This window comes from Kryptolebias marmoratus, linkage group LG15 (assembly GCF_001649575.2).
Source record: "Kryptolebias marmoratus isolate JLee-2015 linkage group LG15, ASM164957v2, whole genome shotgun sequence".
Taxonomy (NCBI): Eukaryota; Metazoa; Chordata; class Actinopteri; order Cyprinodontiformes; family Rivulidae; genus Kryptolebias; species Kryptolebias marmoratus.
Window position 1 is genome coordinate 9,825,744 of NC_051444.1, and position 19,781 is coordinate 9,845,524.

General features: G+C 40.6%; 1 protein-coding gene across 1 annotated transcript in view; it reads right to left on the bottom strand.

Moving 5' to 3' along the window:
* Positions 1-19,781, bottom strand: part of gse1 (Gse1 coiled-coil protein) — a 155,377-nt gene that overhangs the window by 97,947 nt on the left and 37,649 nt on the right. Inside the window, exon 2 of the mRNA XM_017404008.3 lies at positions 13,358-13,496. Within this exon, the coding sequence (XP_017259497.1) occupies positions 13,358-13,496 (139 nt within the window). The remainder of the gene's footprint in view (positions 1-13,357; positions 13,497-19,781) is intronic.

Genomic DNA, 19,781 nt, shown 5'->3' on the forward strand with positions numbered 1-19,781 from the left:
GCTCAGCATGCTGCAATCGCTGCACTTAACCCATTATGCTAGGTACCGCTCCTCAGAACGGTCGCTCCCTCCTCAGGATAAATTATTAACTTCCTCCACGTCCCACCATTTATCACAGAGCCCCATCAAGGAGAGCGGGAGAACCATTGCTCATATCCATGGCAACAATGGCCCATTTGTGAAGCAGTTGGAAGCTGCAGATGATGAGGGGAGAGTTGAGGAAGATGAGGAAGCACAAATAATACCTGTTATCGCTGTCTTTTGTTACCATCAGAGCCTGCTCGTGTTGATTTTTCTTCCTTCTCCACAGCTATCTGTATTTGTTTGACCTCGCTGAGCTGCCCCCTTGTCTATGTTCATATGTGGCTCCTCACATCTCATTCACACCACCCAGCCCTCTCCTCAAGTCTGAGATGGCAGCAGTGTGGGTAATTAGATCAGAGCCTTTCTTTTGTCTCCATGGAGATGAATCATACAGTCAGGGTGACAGTCTGAGCTTTAGCGCTACGCAGTAACCTAATCAGAACGTTTGAACCCCGGCCAGAGCGGCAACATAACCTAATAATACCGCCGTGAACCCGCGGTGACCTGCATCCCTGTGCACAGCAGGGTACACAGAGAGGGGTGATGAGCGGGTCTGGTTAAACACACCAGGTCACATCCCAGGCAGGATGTGTGTGTGTGTGTGTGTGCATGTGTGCATGCACACAGAAGTGAGTGTCTGAGCAGCAAAGGAGAAGGCCCTCACAGGTGTCCTAATTCATGAGCAATTGCGACTCGTGAATAATTAAAGACAAAATGCAAATGTTCTCCTTTGATCATTTACATTCATGTCTAACAGCATTAATTAATCAAACAAACCTTTTCTTTATCCCCAGAGGAGTAAAAAAAAAATCCTCCAGTAATCAGAGCACAGAAGCTTCTATACACACACACACACACTCATAAGGCAAACAAACATTTAAAAAGAAAATCCACACAATAAACAAGTTCATTAATTACACCATTTAGCCTCATCTGAGGAAACTAAATTCTCTTTGCTGGGAATGTTAGCATGACTCAACTTTGGACCGACCACATGGTGAAGGTGACACAGTGTAACTTCAACTGGGATTACTTTAATCTCCTCTCATGGTTACACCCACAATATGCTAATGCAGATGGTGAAAAAAAAAATACTGAGCAATGTAAGCCAAAGCTCCATGGTGAACAATGACTAGATATAATACTGGAATGGTAGAACTCTGTGTTGTTTAATCTCTTCAGCAAATACAGATTGTAGTGTCCCCTCTGTTCACATAAGCATGCACCAGAAACCCTATAAGTAGAAACTAATTTATGAGGCATTATACACAATGAAAGGAGGAAATAAGAAAGTCAGATAGGCGACTGATAATTGCTCTGATGGGTCATGGAAACACAAGAGCACACACAGAGACACACAAATTCCAGACTGCTGATGACAATTTCATAGGCTTTGTTGATATGCTCACTCTGAGAGATGGACCTTATAAACAGCCTCTCTGCAGCTGACCTCCGTTTACAGCAATGGGATCATACACAGTGTGAAAGCTCATAAAAAAAGAAACGGCTCCCTCCTCCTCTCTATCTGTCCACCATCTTTGTCTTGCTCAGCTTCTTTGTTCTTTTATTTCCTTAAAGATATGCATGGTTCAGAAGTTTGGGGTGAGGTTCAATGAACAGGTTATGAACAATTAAACAACCTTAGTTTGGAGAAACAGATTTTTATCATGACTGGACTGACAAGCTAATGACAAGTCCTAACAAGACCAAGACCAAAGAGGATTACTACAGTCTTAAAACAACTCTAGTCTGAAAAACTCTGTTGCATTTTTTTTTACATCACAGCTGTTGTGGCAACAATATTGTTGTTAGAACTACATCAGCTACTACTGTTGTTTGTTTTTCTGTTTGCAACTAACCATGAAAATATATCTGTAAACAACTGTAAAGGTAAATTGACGATGATGTTAAGGTTAGTAAAATAGCATTCGCATGAAGCAAGATGAAAGTTTTGAGAATCTGGACAGAATTACACTCTATTTTTCCAAACTGAGGTTGTTCAACGAGCAACAGGTAAGATATTAATGATTTATAAACTCTCCACAACACAGCACTTCAAAAATATGATCTATCTCTTTAACCTGCACCCTGACCTGCTGCTCTTTTCTTCCTATAATAAGTCTGCTTGCATGCAGTGCACACTTGTAGAGGCCTCCTCTCACACAAACACAAACATAGAGACGAACACATGCACATCACAGCTCCTCTAACTCCCTGCTGGTACCACTCGCCGTCACACCCTCCTGTCATCAGTTTCTCCTCAGTGACACAGAGCGGCGTGGCTGACTTATGGAGGATATCAATATCTCTGACATAAAGGGGCAGAGGGAGAGACTCTCACCTCAGGCTTCTTTTAGGGCACCTCGTAAAGCTAAATGATAGTTGAGGGGGATGTGAGACAGAGGCGGAGGGAGGAAAAAACGAGTGGTGGATGTTAATGTAATGGCAGGAGGGCTGTAAATAACTGTGATAAAGATCTACAGCATGTGTGTGATGCTTGCATGCAAGGTATTTCTGAGTGTTGATGGGAAGGTTAGAGAGGACAGAGTGGTTGACTGAGTGATCGCTTGCTGTGCGTATGTGGTGATTTACATTCAAGTTTTGTTGACAATGCGTATTATCCTCGAGCTGATCTCACCAAGGGATTTATGCTAACAGTCAGTGTCCGAAGCGTCTAAAACTAGGTTGTAAATAGCTGTCTGGCTCCGCTGACATTGCCAAACTGTCTATAAACCTGCCACCTTGGACAGTCTCAGTCACACGGAACAGGAGAGGCCAGGCAACCATTAAACTATCAGTTTACACTACAGGAAGGAAAGAAGAACCGTGTGTGTAAATGTGTTCATTGGAGTCAGAGGCCTGTGATGCATGCATTTGCGTATAAAGCTATTGGATGTTCTGTCTGCAGGAGAAATGCAAAGTGAGTGTGAAGCACTATGCGCACTTTTAAATATTCATAGCGTAGTTAAAATGGACAGGTTGACAGCACTTGAGATTCTCTGGCAGTATTGTAAACAGATACAGTACACAAATTTATGGGCAGGCCTTTGACATCCACACTTGCTCAGGCACATTAGTTGACACACATACAGAGGTGCTTGAGAATGAGGTCAAGGAGACAGTTGAACTGAGGAGACGATCAATAGGGCTGCGAGTGTTTGCGCACCTCTCCCTTCCCTCCCACATTTTCTCTGCCCTTCTGACATCTCTCCGTCTATTTCGCTCCTTCTCTTCCTCATTTCCCTCTTAAACCAAACCTTGCACTCACAGAATGAGCAGATGATAACTACCATCTCTGTAGTGTGGTACAGCTGCAAGCCTATATATGGATGGCTTGCAGAAGTTATGTTCATACTACCGAGGGAGATCTGTGCTAGGTGACTTCAACTCACTGACACCCCACTGGCAAAAAAAACATGGATATGATAGGCAGATGAAAAGAGAGCAACGCGGCAACAGAATGACAAGCTGCGGAAAGGCAGAGAGAACATGTAAAGAACAAAATGCTTTCTTCCCTCGTTGGGAGCATCTCATTTTTTCTCATTAGGAGAACTCATCTAAAGCTCAGAGGATAAAAGGAGGACTGATAGCCGGTATTTCACTCTCACTCCGTCCCTCCTCTCCCTCTTTTTCTCCCACTGTGCACATGGCACCTAATTAATTACACCCTACCAGTGCATTACTACAACAACCACTGCTGGCTAATTAACAGCACGCCTCAATCATGACCCCACTTCAAGGGTTCTGGATATGTGTGTGTGAGTGTGAAATAGTGAGATGGAAAAGGAGTAAATGTGTGCTAAGCAGTGTAGTAAAAGAGAAAAGAGGAGGTAGGGTAAAAGAAGGGAAACAAATGGAGATACGGCCAACAAGAAGCGATGAGAGGAGCACTGTTAAGGACGAATGCAGAAATGGGAAGACAACCATATGACAGACAGATGCTCAGGAAAAGGAGTGGAGATAGTGAAAACAAAACTTGTACTTTTAGAGTCCAGCTGAACTTTATCAGCCAGGCTGGAGCCACATAATCTACTGCACACATAGAGGTTAGGTTTGTGAAAAAGTGTACCAAAGAGGGCCGGGGAAAGTTTTTTTTTCTGGTAATTACTGTAGATTTATGTTATTAAGAGGTGTGGGGTCCAGGCTGGTGTGTGGGTTTTCACTATTCCCTTTCCCAAAACACTTTCAAGCCAGGTCTGAGATGCATTCATTGCTTCTCTGTGTGATTTATGTGAGGACTGACGAGGCATGAGGGCCTGGAGTCAACCCGCCATTGTTACACCTTTGTGTTGCCAAGGGAGGTCACAGAGAGATAATGGTCGGTGCGTAAGGGTTAGCCTGGATTTCAGCTCAAGCATGTGATGTATTGTCAGTGTGACAAGCCTGCAACAGGATTAAAAAAAGAGATATCTAATACACATTTTTCATTTAGTTAAATTTGCATATTGTTCTTCTTGAGTCTGCCAGCATTTTCTTCAGGAATTCTGGTGTCTTCCCACATTTCAAAAACATGCATGTTATTTAAAGTTTTGTTTCCAAACTGACCAAAAGTGAGATTGTTCTTGTGTGTTTTTTTTAGTTGATAAACCTCTTCTATTTGAACTTAAAGGCAAGTAGTGCAGAATGCTTCTTTCAGTTAGAGAAAGGGAGATACAAATTACACTGACTTTAAGGTACTGTCGTAGTATCAAAGCATATGTAGGATTTTGGAATGATCCCTGTACCCTAACATCATAGTGTAAGGTGAGTCCCAACTATTGGGTCTTTCACCCTGGAGATGTCTCTACCAATTCCACTTTAGTCTGCATGAGTCTCACCAGACCACATTTATACTGCAGCTTTCCAGGCCAGGCTCATTGGCTTTCGCTGCCCCAAACACACTCATACTGATTGTATCACAGAGGAAAAAAAATGGAGCGAGACGGATCCTACAAAAACACACATGGGCTATACAAACTGCAACCCACACACAACACATGCAGGACCACTGCAGTTGGACTGAGAGCGAGAAAAATAGAGCGACGGAAAGGAAGACAGCAATAATTTGTTTAATGTTTGTAATTGCATTAGTGTTAGGGACATATTATTCTTCACCCATGTCACAAACACAGAGTTGAAGCCCAAAGGAGCAATTATAAGATTAAAAGTGCTTGGCTGGACTGAGAGGAAGTGAATTTTCAAGAAAAAGATATCTTGTGAAAATTTGACTGAAGACAACAACAAATGAAGGTAAACACTGCTTGCATCAAGAAGGAAAAAAAATGGTAATAGCTCCAGAGCTTGATGTCTATACCTTCATGTAGAATTTCATAATCTAAAAATACAAAGATTGTATATATGCTGCTATGACATCTGTTACATCAAACTGGAAGGCATTTCTTTGCTGGAAGAAAAGCACAAAACAACACTGACAGCTTCTCTAGATTGAAAAGATGTCTTTGCTCTTCTCTTGACTTGTTTTGGCAGGGGTTTGACTTACCCACAGGCTCCACTCTGTTTATCTGATTGGCTGAAGCTAGCCCATGACAGTGATAGACAGATGGTTCATCAATCACATGCCAAGCATTTTCTGAAGATGCCAGCCCTTTTCTGAACAATTTCCAACAACAACTTCCCTCAGTGATTTAAGCGTAACAAACCATCTGGTGCATCAGGGCAGAAGGTAACAAGTAGACCATTTAAAAAACAAAAAAACTTGTGATTTATATTCAAAAAACAATACTAATGTAGTAGTTCCTTAAGACTGCAATCAATGGCCAAAGGGATGGAACTCCTTTAGTTACAAAAATATGTTTTGTTTTTTCTTCTCAAGATAATTTAAGACATGATCTGAGAGGGTTAAATGAGTTTGCTTGCAATGACTAAGTTGATTAAAAAGCAGCTAAGTACAAAGCAAAGAGGGGGTATAAGTTTGGACTAATGTTCAATGATAAAAAAACAAAAACAATCTAGTTTAAAAAACTTCAACATTTTAATCCAATTTAAAATTTCTCTCTGACAACTATAACATGGTTTTCCTTTAATACAATCCAAGAAGTTTGATGTGATAAAAGTGACAGCTAAAATTGTACGTAGAACAGAAAAAAATGAACCATCTAGATATCCAACAGATGACATGAGAGAGAGAGAAGAAAGTGGGAGTGAAACAGAAAGTACTAGTAATGGGGCAACAGCGGAGGAGAGAGGCCGTGTTCGCTGTCAGCCATTAACATGGCCACAACTAAATTATTCACTGTGCTCTGTCACCTTACACAAGCCCATGCTAACATAGACTAAAGAGAGCTCTGTGTGTGTGTGTGGGTGAGAATGTGTGTGTTTGAATGAACAGCGACTGGTAGGAAAGGGTTTTCTTTAAAGAGTGGGCTCAGCATTGCCATCCTGTGGTAAGAATAAAAGAGAAACATTACAGCACTTTCTATTTGGAGCTTCACACCACCACACACTCATACTCACTTTGTCTGGATAAAAACGTTGGTTTAAATCCGACTAAAAACGTGTATTCAAATAGCATGCAAACTGTAACTTAACAATAGCCTGTGAGGGCAAAATAAGCATGCAAAAACACAAACACAAATTTCAAACCAAACTCTGAACACAAAGCTTTAAAAAGACAGAACTGTTTTGTGTAGAGGAAACTGATTTCCATGTAACCTACTGGTTTACTATTGAACAGGAAAGGGTGCTAGGAGGAGCAGCTGGGTAAACAATACGTCCTCACCTGGAGTCATTTACATAGATTGCCTGTGTGTCTGTGCGTATGTGTTTGTGCGCACAGTTGTTATGCAGAGACAAGTGTCTCCTGTTGGTGCTTTTATTCATCGTACTCCTGAAAGTGCTGTTGGCAAGGAAACTAGAGAGCCACAGGGGCACGAGAAACAAGTCAAAGAGCAAGAGCGAGACAAAATGGGGAAAGAAAGGACCAACAAATGAAAGAGTTCAAGTGAAAGTAGAAAATCTTGGAGGAGAGTGGCAGTGGGAGGTTAGATGATGGAGAGAGATGGAGGAGAGAGTTAAAGAGAGGAGGCAAAGAGCATGTGACAGTGTGACCCGTGCCTCCTACTGACAAGCTTTATTACAGTCCCACCTGCTGAGAGACAGCAAAAAGCACTTAGTCTCAGCCAAGTCGCCTGACAGTGGAGGAAGTTTAAAGGGAAGGAAGGACAAAGGAATCAAGAAAGCAGGAGATAAAGGCAGGGACACCTGAGGAAAGGAAGGGAAGGAGAGGAGAGGAAAGTTGACATAAACAGAGATAGAAGAAGAAAACAAAAAGAACAATGTTCCCTTCCAAAAAAAAAAAAAGAAAAACCTTTATATATGCATTGCATAACATCATATCACTGTGGCGTTTTCTTATTTCCTTCCATCTGCTGTAAATAACAAAGCAGAAAGACATTACCAACATATCTAGCCATCAGCTATGAGTGCCCAAGCAGTCAGACCCAATTCTGCTTAAACACCTGTTTCCTGATGTCAAAGGTCAAAGTTGGGAGGTCCTTTACTAAGTGTTTTGAAGCTACTGGTGAAACATGTCTGTAGGCTGACCTCACCACTCCACACAGAGCATTAGCCTCAGATAAGGTGGCCCCTATGCCTAAATAAAATGTCTACTTTGTTCTCAATAACTGGTTTAAACACAGGCTGACGTCGCAGAGCACTGTCACTAAGTTTATATGTTGAATGTGTTGAAACATGCTTCTGCTAGCTCTGTGTAACAGAGAACAAGCCATTGTTGTCCATGACTCCATTGCTCTGACAAATGATGGATGGACATTTAGTTGTCTTGAGAGTTACTTAATGGTATCTGTGTGCTACATCACACTAGACTAAAAGATGAAAGCCATGTCCTGCTAACTCACCAGTTTAAGAAGATCCGACAAAGCAAACCCAGAAGATGGTGTTTGGACTGAAATTAGAGAGGCCACCATTCTAGTCACAACAGTCAATACTAGAAAAACTAGTAGTGCAAAAAGATCTTTGCAATGCTGCTCTAAAAAAGTACCAAACCATAAATCTAGAAAATAGGGACACACTGAACCATGATTCTGAATACGCCCCTACGTTCTGCAGATCTTGGATGTCCGGAAACTGGCATTTCATGACTAATAAGAATCTAAACACTGTACTGAAATTCACTGTATACTAGAGTCAAACATTTCCTGTGGAATACTATAAACACTTTCTCGAGTACATTTTGCTGTCATCGTTTACTGGAATACATGCAAAATGTGAGAAGGAAATAATTAAGAAAATGAAATGATGAAAAGTTTATTACTTTTTGAATGGCGACAGATTGCATCTATTAGCGCTCCGGCTTGCTGATGTATCTGGTGATGAGCTATGGCCAAGTAATGACATGCTCTGCTGGCTGTGAATCTATAGGCCTCTTCGTAAGTCTGCTCTCTGAGGCTCCCAGGCTCTGGATGGAAAACCACAGTCACTAAATCAAACCCATCCGGCTGTAAGATGAGAAAAGGAGATGGAAATGTGGGGAAAGAAAAAAAAAACTAACATTGAGGGTAGAAATAGGGGGTTAACAGCCTGTTTTTTTGGCTTTTCAGAACGAGGAATGTGTTGGATAGAGGACAAATCAACCAGGAGTGACTGCACAATAAGGTCAGTGTGACCGGAGGAGAATCCCAACTCAAATGTTACACTTGCACACACACACATGCACACAAACAAACACGTTAAACACACAAGTGCAAACAAAGTGAGCGATTGAGTCGAAGCATAAGACCATGCCCACCCTGTGAGTGGCTAATAACCGTGGGCACAATGCCAAACCCACTGTCTCCTGACTAATTCCCCTATGCCCGCCAGGACTGGCGCCACACTCCAGAACAGAGCTCTGCTTCTCAAAAAAGTCCTGTGATCACAATGTTACTAAATAACTCAAATTGATAAATGAAAACACAGCTACACAGGCCATCCAGCAAACTTGTCTCCCACAGAGAAAATATCTGATGAAAAAGACAATGCAAACGCAACACTGATTTAATATCATGTTGAGTCTGTCAGCTGCGTCAACTGTGTGACCTAATCCAAGAAACCTTCCCACCTCAGTGTCCCCTCTGATAAGGCAGTTAGGTGATGCCATTCCAACTGCGACAAAGTCAAGAAGTTTGGTATATTGTGGTCTTCAGAGGTATTTTAACCCCCCCCCCNCCACCACACACACACACACACACACACACACACACACACACACACACAAACAGGCTCCTCCATCTGTTTGGAAGCAAAGGCAAGCTTGTTGCTGTCATTGGATGTTAACCCACCCTCCCTTTCCCACTGATAGGGACAAAAGAAAAGAAGAAAAGAGTGAGAGAATAAAGGAAGGGGACTCAACAGTGGCATTCCCGACTATGCTTTTTCAACCTTTAGTTTTTCTCTCTTAAAACATTTCCTGCCATCTCTGTCTTTATAATAACCTCAGCTTATCACACTTTTTTCATTTTTGCTCCTCTTCTGAGCACATCTCTACTGTAATATTTCTGATGTATTTCTTTGCTCCAATCATCCACCTGCTGCTCTGCGAAAACTGTTTTTTTACCCTTTTGGTCCTCATTTACTGTCTATATATACATTGCTTTCTTGAAGCACAATTTAACCAACTGTTCTCCAAGCAGCTTCTCTGTTAATGTAAAAGTTTTCCACGACTTATCCCAAACACGAATTGACAAACACTATGATTCATTCTTCTCTTCGAACCCCAAGCAGCACTCGCAGCCTGTCTTCAGTGGTGCTCCACACTCCCACAGTGGTTAATTGCAATTGTATTGAACTGGCCAGCAGCCAAGTGTTCAACATTGCCAAGTCTGCCAAGTCCAGCTGTGCTTTTGCAATCAAAAGACACTCTTATAACAATCACAACAGCAGCACGTGTAATTTCTGTGTCAGGACACACACATGTACATACAGTAAATGCAGATGTGGATAATTGAAGTTGATCAAAATGACAAGGACAGAAGGCAGCGATGAAACAGAAAGAGTGAAGACTAACAAAGAAAAGCAAACCATGACAATTGTCTTCTCTATACTTCTTTACCTATATTTGTATGTCTTAGGAGTAACAGTGTAGTCAGAGCAGCAGGAGGTCTTTACTCATTATTAAAGATATAGGGAGAAGTTATTGTGAGAGCCTGAGTAACAGCTGATGTAGTGTTCAGCAAACATGTTCATACATCCATGGCTCTGAAGAAAACTGCAGCTAGCTTGGATGTCAATCCTTTCTAGTCTGTTTCCTGGCTGGTATGACCTCATAACGGACTTCAATATGTCTGTGCATTATAGATAATAATTGCTTCTTTTTTTAAGCATTTTTGATCTGATATGGACCTGCAGAGATATAACCACAGTGGCAAAATCAGCCTGTTTCTATAACCTCAATAAGGCTGCTGTGTAAATGATTTAAATCCAATAGTCTTTGATGCTGTACCTCCACTTCACTCTGTTTGAACACCACAAGCATTCTTTATGCCCCGTTTCTAGTCTGAGCGGAGGAAATGGGCCGTGTCATGTCAGTGGGAGCTGCAGAGCAACATTCATGATGGAAAACACTTGAATAACTCATGAAAACCCCATTTTAAACCCACACTCGACCATTGGGAGGATCTTTCAAGTTACGTGTGCATGTCTGCGAATGTGTGGTGGCCCCTTTGTCATGACTGTTTAATCAAGTGTCTTTGCGGTTGTGTCAGAGCGTCTCTATGAGTGTTTCTGTACATGTGTGGGTTTTGTTGGAAAGAGAGCTTGAGATGAGTTTCTGTAAGCGACAGGGGGGCCCTCACGGTCAAACAGAAATAGCCTCAGAGAAAAGAGAAGAGGCCTGAGCAAAAGTGTGCTGAGAGAAAGAGGTTAAGCAGCAAGAAGAGAAAAAAAAAGTGCCAAGTGGAGAGATATGAAACTTTCACAACTACTGCGTTTATGAGTGCAAATATTTACATATAAGAAAAAGAAGAAGAAGAGACAGAGAGAAAGAGACGGGAGGCAGTCCAGCAACACTAATGAGAGGAGACAGCCAGCACTTTTCACATAAATACACTGAGCTCCAGAAATCCACTGCAGTGATGACTTCCTCTGGGCCATATGCAAACACACGCAGTCTCTAATTCTATTGTATCAGTTCCATGCCCTAAACCCACAAGTTCAGAACAAGCGTCCTCAAAGCGAGCTCAGACTTGCTGCTGCGCTGCTATACATTAACACAGAAAAAAAATTAATGTAAAACAAAATATATGTTTTATCTAAAAATATGAACAAAAACACATGATGTGAAAGCATGCTGAAGTCTTTGTGAGTCAGTTTTGTGGTTTTGTTTGCAGGTTTGCATTACTGATAATTAAGAGCAGTTGCTATCTAACAATGCAGTCCAGGGATGGTGGGGCGATCAGCTCCACAGGGCATTTGCAAAGCAAACTGCAGGCAAATCTCTACTGTCTAATTCATTGTTACACTGGAGCACGAGTGTGTGTGTGGATTACTGAGATCCAAAAAGATAGACAAGAAGAGTTTTTACAGTTTGGTTGAGAAAGTGGTATTTATTCTAGCTTTATATAGAAGTTGATGATGGTGGAAGGCATGATAGCACAGGCAGGAAAGACAACCTCAAAAGTCATTTTTGTAACTTTTCAGTTTAGGTGTTAAAACTGCCTCACACCTCACCTCGCTCTGGTGTCTCTCTGCTTCCTGTTTTGCAATACAGCAGGGTCAGAAGGACTTCTTACAACAAAATAAAAAAGCAAAGACACAATTGTAGATGCTGTGGTTAACCTTTTACTTCTGTATGATCTGAGTGAAAGCCCCTCGCACTTATTAATTACACAAACAGATAGCATCCAGAAATGTGTTATTAAACATTACAAGTCAAATAAGGTTGCTAGTGGATGACGAAAAAAAGTAAGTTAATACTTAAAGTTGTTTTTTTACCATCATGCTGTAAAGTGAAAGAACTATAATACCATGTGTAACAATGTTGGATTCCTGATCATTAATGAAATCAGTTTAAATTATTCCTTTCAAAATGGTGACAGAAAAATAATTTAAGCAGAAACTTTATTATTACTTTGTTTAGAACAAATGAACAAGGTTATGTATTGCTGCCAGAGTCTGGGGGTTTACACTATAATGCCCATGGTTGTTAATCAGTAGAAGAACTAGTCAACTTAACTAGAACAAACCATTTAAAACTAGAAGCACGCAGAGAGCACACACCTCTGCCAAGGCCACAGCATGATCTGGATAATAATCTGTATCACCACCAAACTTTAATCTGTTGTTTTTTTATGACAACCCCAACATTTTCCTGAAGATTTCATCCAAATCTGTTCATTAGATTTTACCTGATCTTTGTTAATAGGCAGACAAAGAAACCAACAGACAAAACCGAAAACATAACTCCTTTGGCGGAGGAAACAAAAGTGTCACATGTAAGACGCTTTTAACAAAGGGGTTTTCTGTGACTTTGACCTTTGACCCCATGACCTTGAAATCAATCATGATCCCCCTTGACCAAAGAGGTATCCAACTGAGCAGTTTAATTTTCCTCCATTATATGGTTGTATAGTCAGAGCACAAGATCATCTGTGACCTTGAACTTTGACTTTTTGCCTTGAAATCAACAGTGATCACCCTTGACATATGAGGTGTCCAGCTGTGGAATTTACCATTTCTGTTATACAGTTGCGGCGTTAGAGCACAGGCTTATCTGTGACCTTGACCTTTGACTTTGAACTTTGACCAGATCACCATCAAAATTACATTACTTGTTCCCTGTGCCATGTTTGATGTTTCCTGAAAATTTCCTGAAAATCCGTTCATAACTTTGTTGAGTACACTTGTACTCAGACAGAGCGGAGGTAATAATAATTATTGTTAATCTAATGTGTGCTGGATCTGATTGGAAACAGCAAGGCTGTCACCTCATTTTGATGTCTGCAAGGTCAACAATAAACAACAACAAAAAAAGTTGTATTTGTCCTTCTAATGTGGATCACATTTACCTTGAGAAAAAGAGAAATACTTCTAGAACATCTGTGATTTTGCACATTACTAGAAGTTCTTTTTGGCAGTTTTTACAGTTTCCATCCACTGTTTATTATGCCCATCTTCAAAATGTGAAAGAAAAATAAGTGCAGCATTGCAACACACACAAACAATCAAAAGAAAGAAACAAAACAAAAACAATAGTAAATAGATGTGTGAAACATGATAGATGGGAAAGCAAGGGACAAAAATGGGGAGAATAGCTGTAATTTTGGAGTACAACACTCACTGGGAAGTTGATGGTCTGCTTTCTCTGCTTCTGAGGTCTCTGGGCATGAAGGAGTGTGGCCATGTGAAGGCTGTGACGGCCCAGAACCTGAGTTTGCCTCCTTAGTGGCTCCAGTTGTACTCTCAATCGATGCACCAACCTGAAAATACAACAACATCATTAGAAAGGACACATTGTACTTTGGAAAAAAATTACTTTTAATTTGAAATGAGCTGTATATACTTTTTTGTTATTTCAGCAAATTACTAAACCCAAAGTCCACACAAAAAATTATTCCTTTCCACAAAGGAAATTCAGTAGATATGTTGAGTCATTGTAGTAATAATATCCTTCTTGCTTACATCACAATGAAACACACTGATATTCATTTATCACACCTCAAACAAAAACTGACTAGTAATCTTACAGTACATGAATATGACAGTTGGGCCCAATTACAGCAGATTGGGCATCCTAGTGAACTGACCACTGGAAACAGCAGCAGCTAAAACATACCAGTTCAGAAAGAGTTTGATAAGAAGAGCTGTAGCAAAATATACTATTGGGAAAAATCTATTTTATTGAACATGAAAGTACATTAAAGTAAACTTTGTTAAGAGAATAAATTCAAAATACAACCCCTTAAATATAAAGATGAACACTGTGATTCTTCTAAGCACAGACTGAACTCTTAACCATAAAAATAGGCTGATGTTGCAAATAATGGGATTAATTGTAGATATTTTTTGTCACTGGTGCATCCATTTTTAGCTGCTGTCATAGCACTCTGATTTCTGCTATAAAAAGACAACAACTAAAGGGGATGCAGCTCCTGGGTGAAGAAGTGTCCCTTCCCTGAAGTGACAGAGCTGCAAAACAGACAGACATACAGAATCAAAGACAGAGAGAGACACAAAGAGAAAGGCTTTGCCTGACAGACCCAGTCTTTTTGGACGTGCTCTACTCCACTGCTGAAAGAGGAAAGAGGGACGACTTCAAGAGAGAGACAAGCTGACCATGAAAAGCAGAGGGAGAAGCAGAGGGTGGCTGTCAGTGAAGAGAGAACGAAGGAAGTGGGGTGGATTATTAAATAAAAAATGTTTGTGATGGCTCCCTCCACTGACGAACAGCAGAGAGACAGGCAGGGGAGGTGCAGCGTATCTTAAGACAAAAAGGCACCCTGGGCTTATGAAATATACATAGCTCTCAGCAAGAGACAGAGACACAGTGTGACAGAGCAGAGGAGGGCCCTGAAGACTGACAAGACTCTACGACTTCTCCTAAACACACACTGCTAAAAATAAAACACAAACACTCACACATATTTCTAATGACTTCCCATGAAGAACTGAGGGGGTAGGGGTGGAGTACTTAGTGCTTTTATTGGCTGATCATTATATGTGTGATCAAATTTGCCCATGCATTCAGGTGTTTGTGGGGATCAAGGTGCATGAGTGCTTCTTCCTATAGTTACCACTGATTGGGTCAAAACCACAACAGTAATTATGACCCAAAAAAACCACAAGTGTTCGGGCCGTTGGCCTGTATGTAAATTCACCAACTGGTCAAGGGGATTTTTTTTTTAATTGGGATTTTTTTGTTTGTTTGTTTCTTTCAACTGCCTCTTTCAGACCTGCCCACCTGCCCTCTATTCAAGCCCAGACAGCTGCTACTGCTACACCAGCAGTTAAAAACCATTTAAAGAGACCTCACTTCACAATAAACTCAACCTTTGTTCAATGTAAAGATCCACTTCTACTACGCAGTTTCACTAATTGCTGTGCCACAGAAATATTGAGATTCTCATGCAATTATGTGTTACCAGAAAAAAAAGAATGTCACAGGGTACATTCACTTCTTTGCTTTATTGAGTTTCACTATTTATCTTCGTCATCGGAAAGGCTAGGTGTGCCTCCTCAGTTCACAGCTCTTACCTGTCATGTATGAACAAAACACTTCCAAGCAAATAGTCATGTCTGAGCCTGGGGATTAATTTAACTCCAGAAAAAAACATACACAACAATCCAGCTTACAAGTTCCCTAACCTTTCTGCTCTTTCAGCTGCTTTGTTGTTCTTTCTTTCATTTCTTATTCTTTCTTCGTCAGTAAAAGTGACAGGTACAGAGGTTGAATTCCCCACACTGGATATTAACTTGTGAGAAAAGAAAGTTAATGGAAACAGAAAGGAAATTAATACAGCAGTTTTGTTGTGTCGCAGACATAAGCCTACATAATTTGTCTATAAAACATAAAAATAGTTGGAGGACAGTAACATTCAACAAGACAAGGCTTAAAAAACAGCCTGTAATGCAAAAAATTGCCAGTATTCTTTATGAATGACACATTAAGATCCACATACTTTTGAGAAATATAGAAAGTTAAAATTACACGGTATGGGAAACAACACCTGTTGTGAACAAGATAAACAGGAAGCACAACAGATGCTCTGCTCAGTGTACACTGAGCTAAATGTCAATGTTAGTGTGCTAATTTGCTAATAGGTGGGTGATTCTATAAACAGGCAGCTATAAATGGATCCAAAGAAACTCCTTGTACACACTGACATTAAAAATAAATTCACATAAAAGGCACTGCAGTACTTCAGTTCTTCATCCTGTAAATAGTACAGGATGCTACAACATCAAAACCCTGCTACTTCACAAAGTATCATCTTTTTTTTTTAAGATTTGACTATTTCTTTTGTGGATATTGACTGCACTGTATAATGTATCTAATCTTGTATTAAACATACTTTCAAATTTCCTTTTCTAAATGCTAACAACACTCATTGCTAAGGGGTTCTGATTTTTGGTAACTTAAAATGTTAGCTTAATTGAACTTAATGCTACAAGCTTGCTTGAAAAGATGTTGTGAAAACTGTGTAAAGTTGCACTTTTTGTTACACTGCATTAAAAAATAATACATTCAGTGTTTTTGGGAAGTGAGCAGGAATAAAGTCAAATAATGGCCTTTAAGACGTTCATACTTAGGACAAATTTGAAAGGTAGTTAAGGTCTTAACATTCAGTTCTGAAAATAGGACTGTCTGCATGCCACACATTTGCCTAGATCACCACTGATTTAGCATGCTGGCAGGCAAATTGGATGCAAATTTAAACTTTGCATTCAACACAAAGTAAAACTGAGGTAAATGGCACTGTTATTAGTTTTTATGTCACTAGGCATTACAAAGGCATTACACCATGTTCTGCTCATGACACAAAATCCCTTCATGTAAAGCTTTGAGCAGAACAAAGTTTTATGTCAACAAAATGTCAATGCACTGACAATTTGTCAAGATAAGTTGCCAAAGACACAAATCCAGTGAGTAAACAGATGGCAAAGCCTTAGATTTTTGCATAATGGAAACTAGATTTTTAGACTTAACCAAATTCAAGGTAGCTAGCATTGCTTGAAATATATTTTTTAAAGCAATGCTAGCTGTCCTTCTTGCACAACCAAGGAAAAGATTAAAGCTGTATTATTATTATTATTATTATTATTATTATTATTATTTTAACAGAAAGAATCCTACTAAAGTTTATAATGCACACTTGCACAGATAAATGCCCTCTGAATAGACCAGGGACATTTAAGAATCAGAGCTAGAGTCATGAGGTGAAATGAGAAAGATCTACAGAGGTGGTACTAATTGAGGTTAATTCCACAGTTCAACATTATCTCCTCTCGACGGTAAGGAGGAAGCTGATAATGGATGATGCTTTAGTATGGAGAGAGAGCGCCTGCCAGCAGAAATCAAACAGCAGTGCGGAGTGCTGTGTGCTCTCAAAGAATCAGAAGACATTAGTTCCTGGATGCCGAATTGGATTGGAACTTGCAAACAAACATTGTGAGAGCCTGTGGGCTTATTCAGGGAAGTGTGCTTGAGTCTGTTTGAGACAAAGTCTGCCATGACTATCATGACAGTCACAGCTTTTCATCTGTCAGCTTCCGAAACAGAGTTGACAACATCTTGCTCACAAAGCCTAACTCTGGACACAGCATCACTCGGAAGTGATGCACAAGAAGTGATGAGGCAATGAGCGTGCACATCACTCAAAAACACATGCACCTTTTGACCATTACTTTTTCAAGAAACACAGATGTTTCTTGTGACCTAAAGCTCTCAGGGCTCCGTACATCAATACGTAAGCCTTGTACAGCATCTGAAGTTCACTTGATTCATTAAGGAAGAGGACAGGATCAAGCAATACATCAATAAGATAAGGTTGCATGTGTGTGTGTGTGTGTGTGTGTCTTTGTATCATGATGGAGCATCAACTTAGGGGTACTTCCTGTGAACGTGCAAACAAAACTGCAGCCCTGACTGTATCTGCCTGTGTGTTGGTGTGTATGTGTGTGTGTGTGTGTCTGTCTTTGTGTCACCAGGGGGCAGGACCATCCATAAACACTGCTGACAGGCCAGACAGGAAATACACTTGAGAATGTCGATAAGTTAGTCAGCGGGAGTGAGAGGAGATCGATAAGAGCACAGCATGATGTCACTGGTAGCAGATGAGATCACATAAAGATCTACATTTAAGAAGTTTTGATTCACCATATTATTATTTTTTATTATTTTTGTCCAAATTATTAAATATAGAAATTGTATATTTGTTTTCTGGAAAAGTGTTTCACAAATTTCTCTTTCACAATCAAGCATAAAATACTTTCAATATGAAGCTAAAAACTTAAAAATACTGCTCACTTTTAAGCAGTAAATGTTCAATAATTATGGAACAAAAACAGATAGATTTTTGTTTTCTAATTATTTCTTGTGTTCTCTAAAATGTTGTGATATTTTACGTTTTGTTGATCTTAATTCTTAAAGTTTATTTTATTTTTTGATGCTGTGTGATGTACAATCTTGCTGTGTGTTGCACCCCAGGACCATCGTAGTCTTAACTGTGCTGGCATTATCAGTTTACTGTTGTGTCACTATTTGTTGTTAGTCAGGAGCAGGAAAGATGTGTATTTATGAGAAAATGCCAGGGACTCTAAGTTCAACATGTGAATAAACACCTGCAGTAGCAAACAAAACTTTCCCCTTGAGCTTCCTGAAAATGATGAGACTGATTTTACCCACAGGGAATGACGGCTTTATATCCCCGATTCCTTTCTTTCATGGGTGTTGGGCACGACTGCTTGTGTGCGTGCACGCTCTGGTCATTGTGTGTTTGCGTGTGTTCTCAGCTCTGCTGACATTTCCTCAAACGTGGCTGACATTTCCAGGGGATTTGAAGATTTGATCCCGTCTGTGTTTGAAGAGCTGTGAGCTGCCCTCCTCACAACACTGAGGGAAATGCTGAAGTAGAGCCGGCAGTGTGCCCCTGCCTTCAGGCCTTTGGACTGCAGCATTTGGAGCCGCCCATCCTCATTCACCCGAAGTATGATCAGGAGAAGACCTGCACTACGCATCGCCTGCCTTTTAGAGATGATGGGTTCACTGCTTGGTCTCTAACTTTGTCTTGCTGTTTTCCCCTGAGCTGTGGAGTGTTTCTGCTCTTCTCAACTGAGGCAGAAAAGCTATCACCAAAAGAAATGAGAGAAGAAAGTAGGGAGAGATGGTGTGGGAGGAAGAAAATCAAGAATGTGTGAGAAGGAGAGGGAGAGATCTGTTTCTCCTGCTACAGGCTGGTTAGTGGAGCGAACTGACACAGACTGACATCTTTCTTCTACGAAGACTGGCTAAAAAGAGCTTTGCTACTCTGTCCATTTCTCTCTCCAACCTTTCCACTTTTTACTCTTTCAGCTGTCTCGCCACCTCCCCCCTCCTTTCTCGATCCACCCGGAGGCTCCCATGTCTTGCTTTTTCTGCCTGGATGAACTGTGCAGTAGCCCTGTCTTAACCTGGAGCTCGAATTACACCACACACACACATGCACTCGCATACTTTGTGTGCACACACACAACAAATGAGGAACCCTATACAGTGGCCACGAGGAGGCCCGGGGGCCAAATACAGGTCATGTTTGGGTTAGTCAAGGGCAGAAGCACAGGAAGCCTCTTTGGAAGGATTTTTCTTGTTCAGGGTGATATGATGGTTGCTGAAAAGGTACATTTTGACACAAATAAACTTGAATAAACACAAAGCAGGGCACATGCATGCAGCATCGATCCTATCAGATGTCTTTAGGCAGATGGATTTTCAATGGTAGCTGTTTATTTATTAAGAAACAGAATTTGGCTTGCAGATACTAGCGTCACCAATGCAATATACAGAATATATTCAGAACTGTGGGGTATCATGGTCGTACAGCATCCCCTCTCAACAACACAAAATTCTGCAACACTGTTAACCATTCAATACAGTCAGATTAAAGGCAAGTCTGGAACCAATGCTGGACGTGGCCTTGGAGCAAACCAGAATCCGCCTCAACTTTTCATCCAAGGAAAAACTTCAGCAAGCATTATAATTGCTAATAGGTTTAAGACTGAATCAGCAG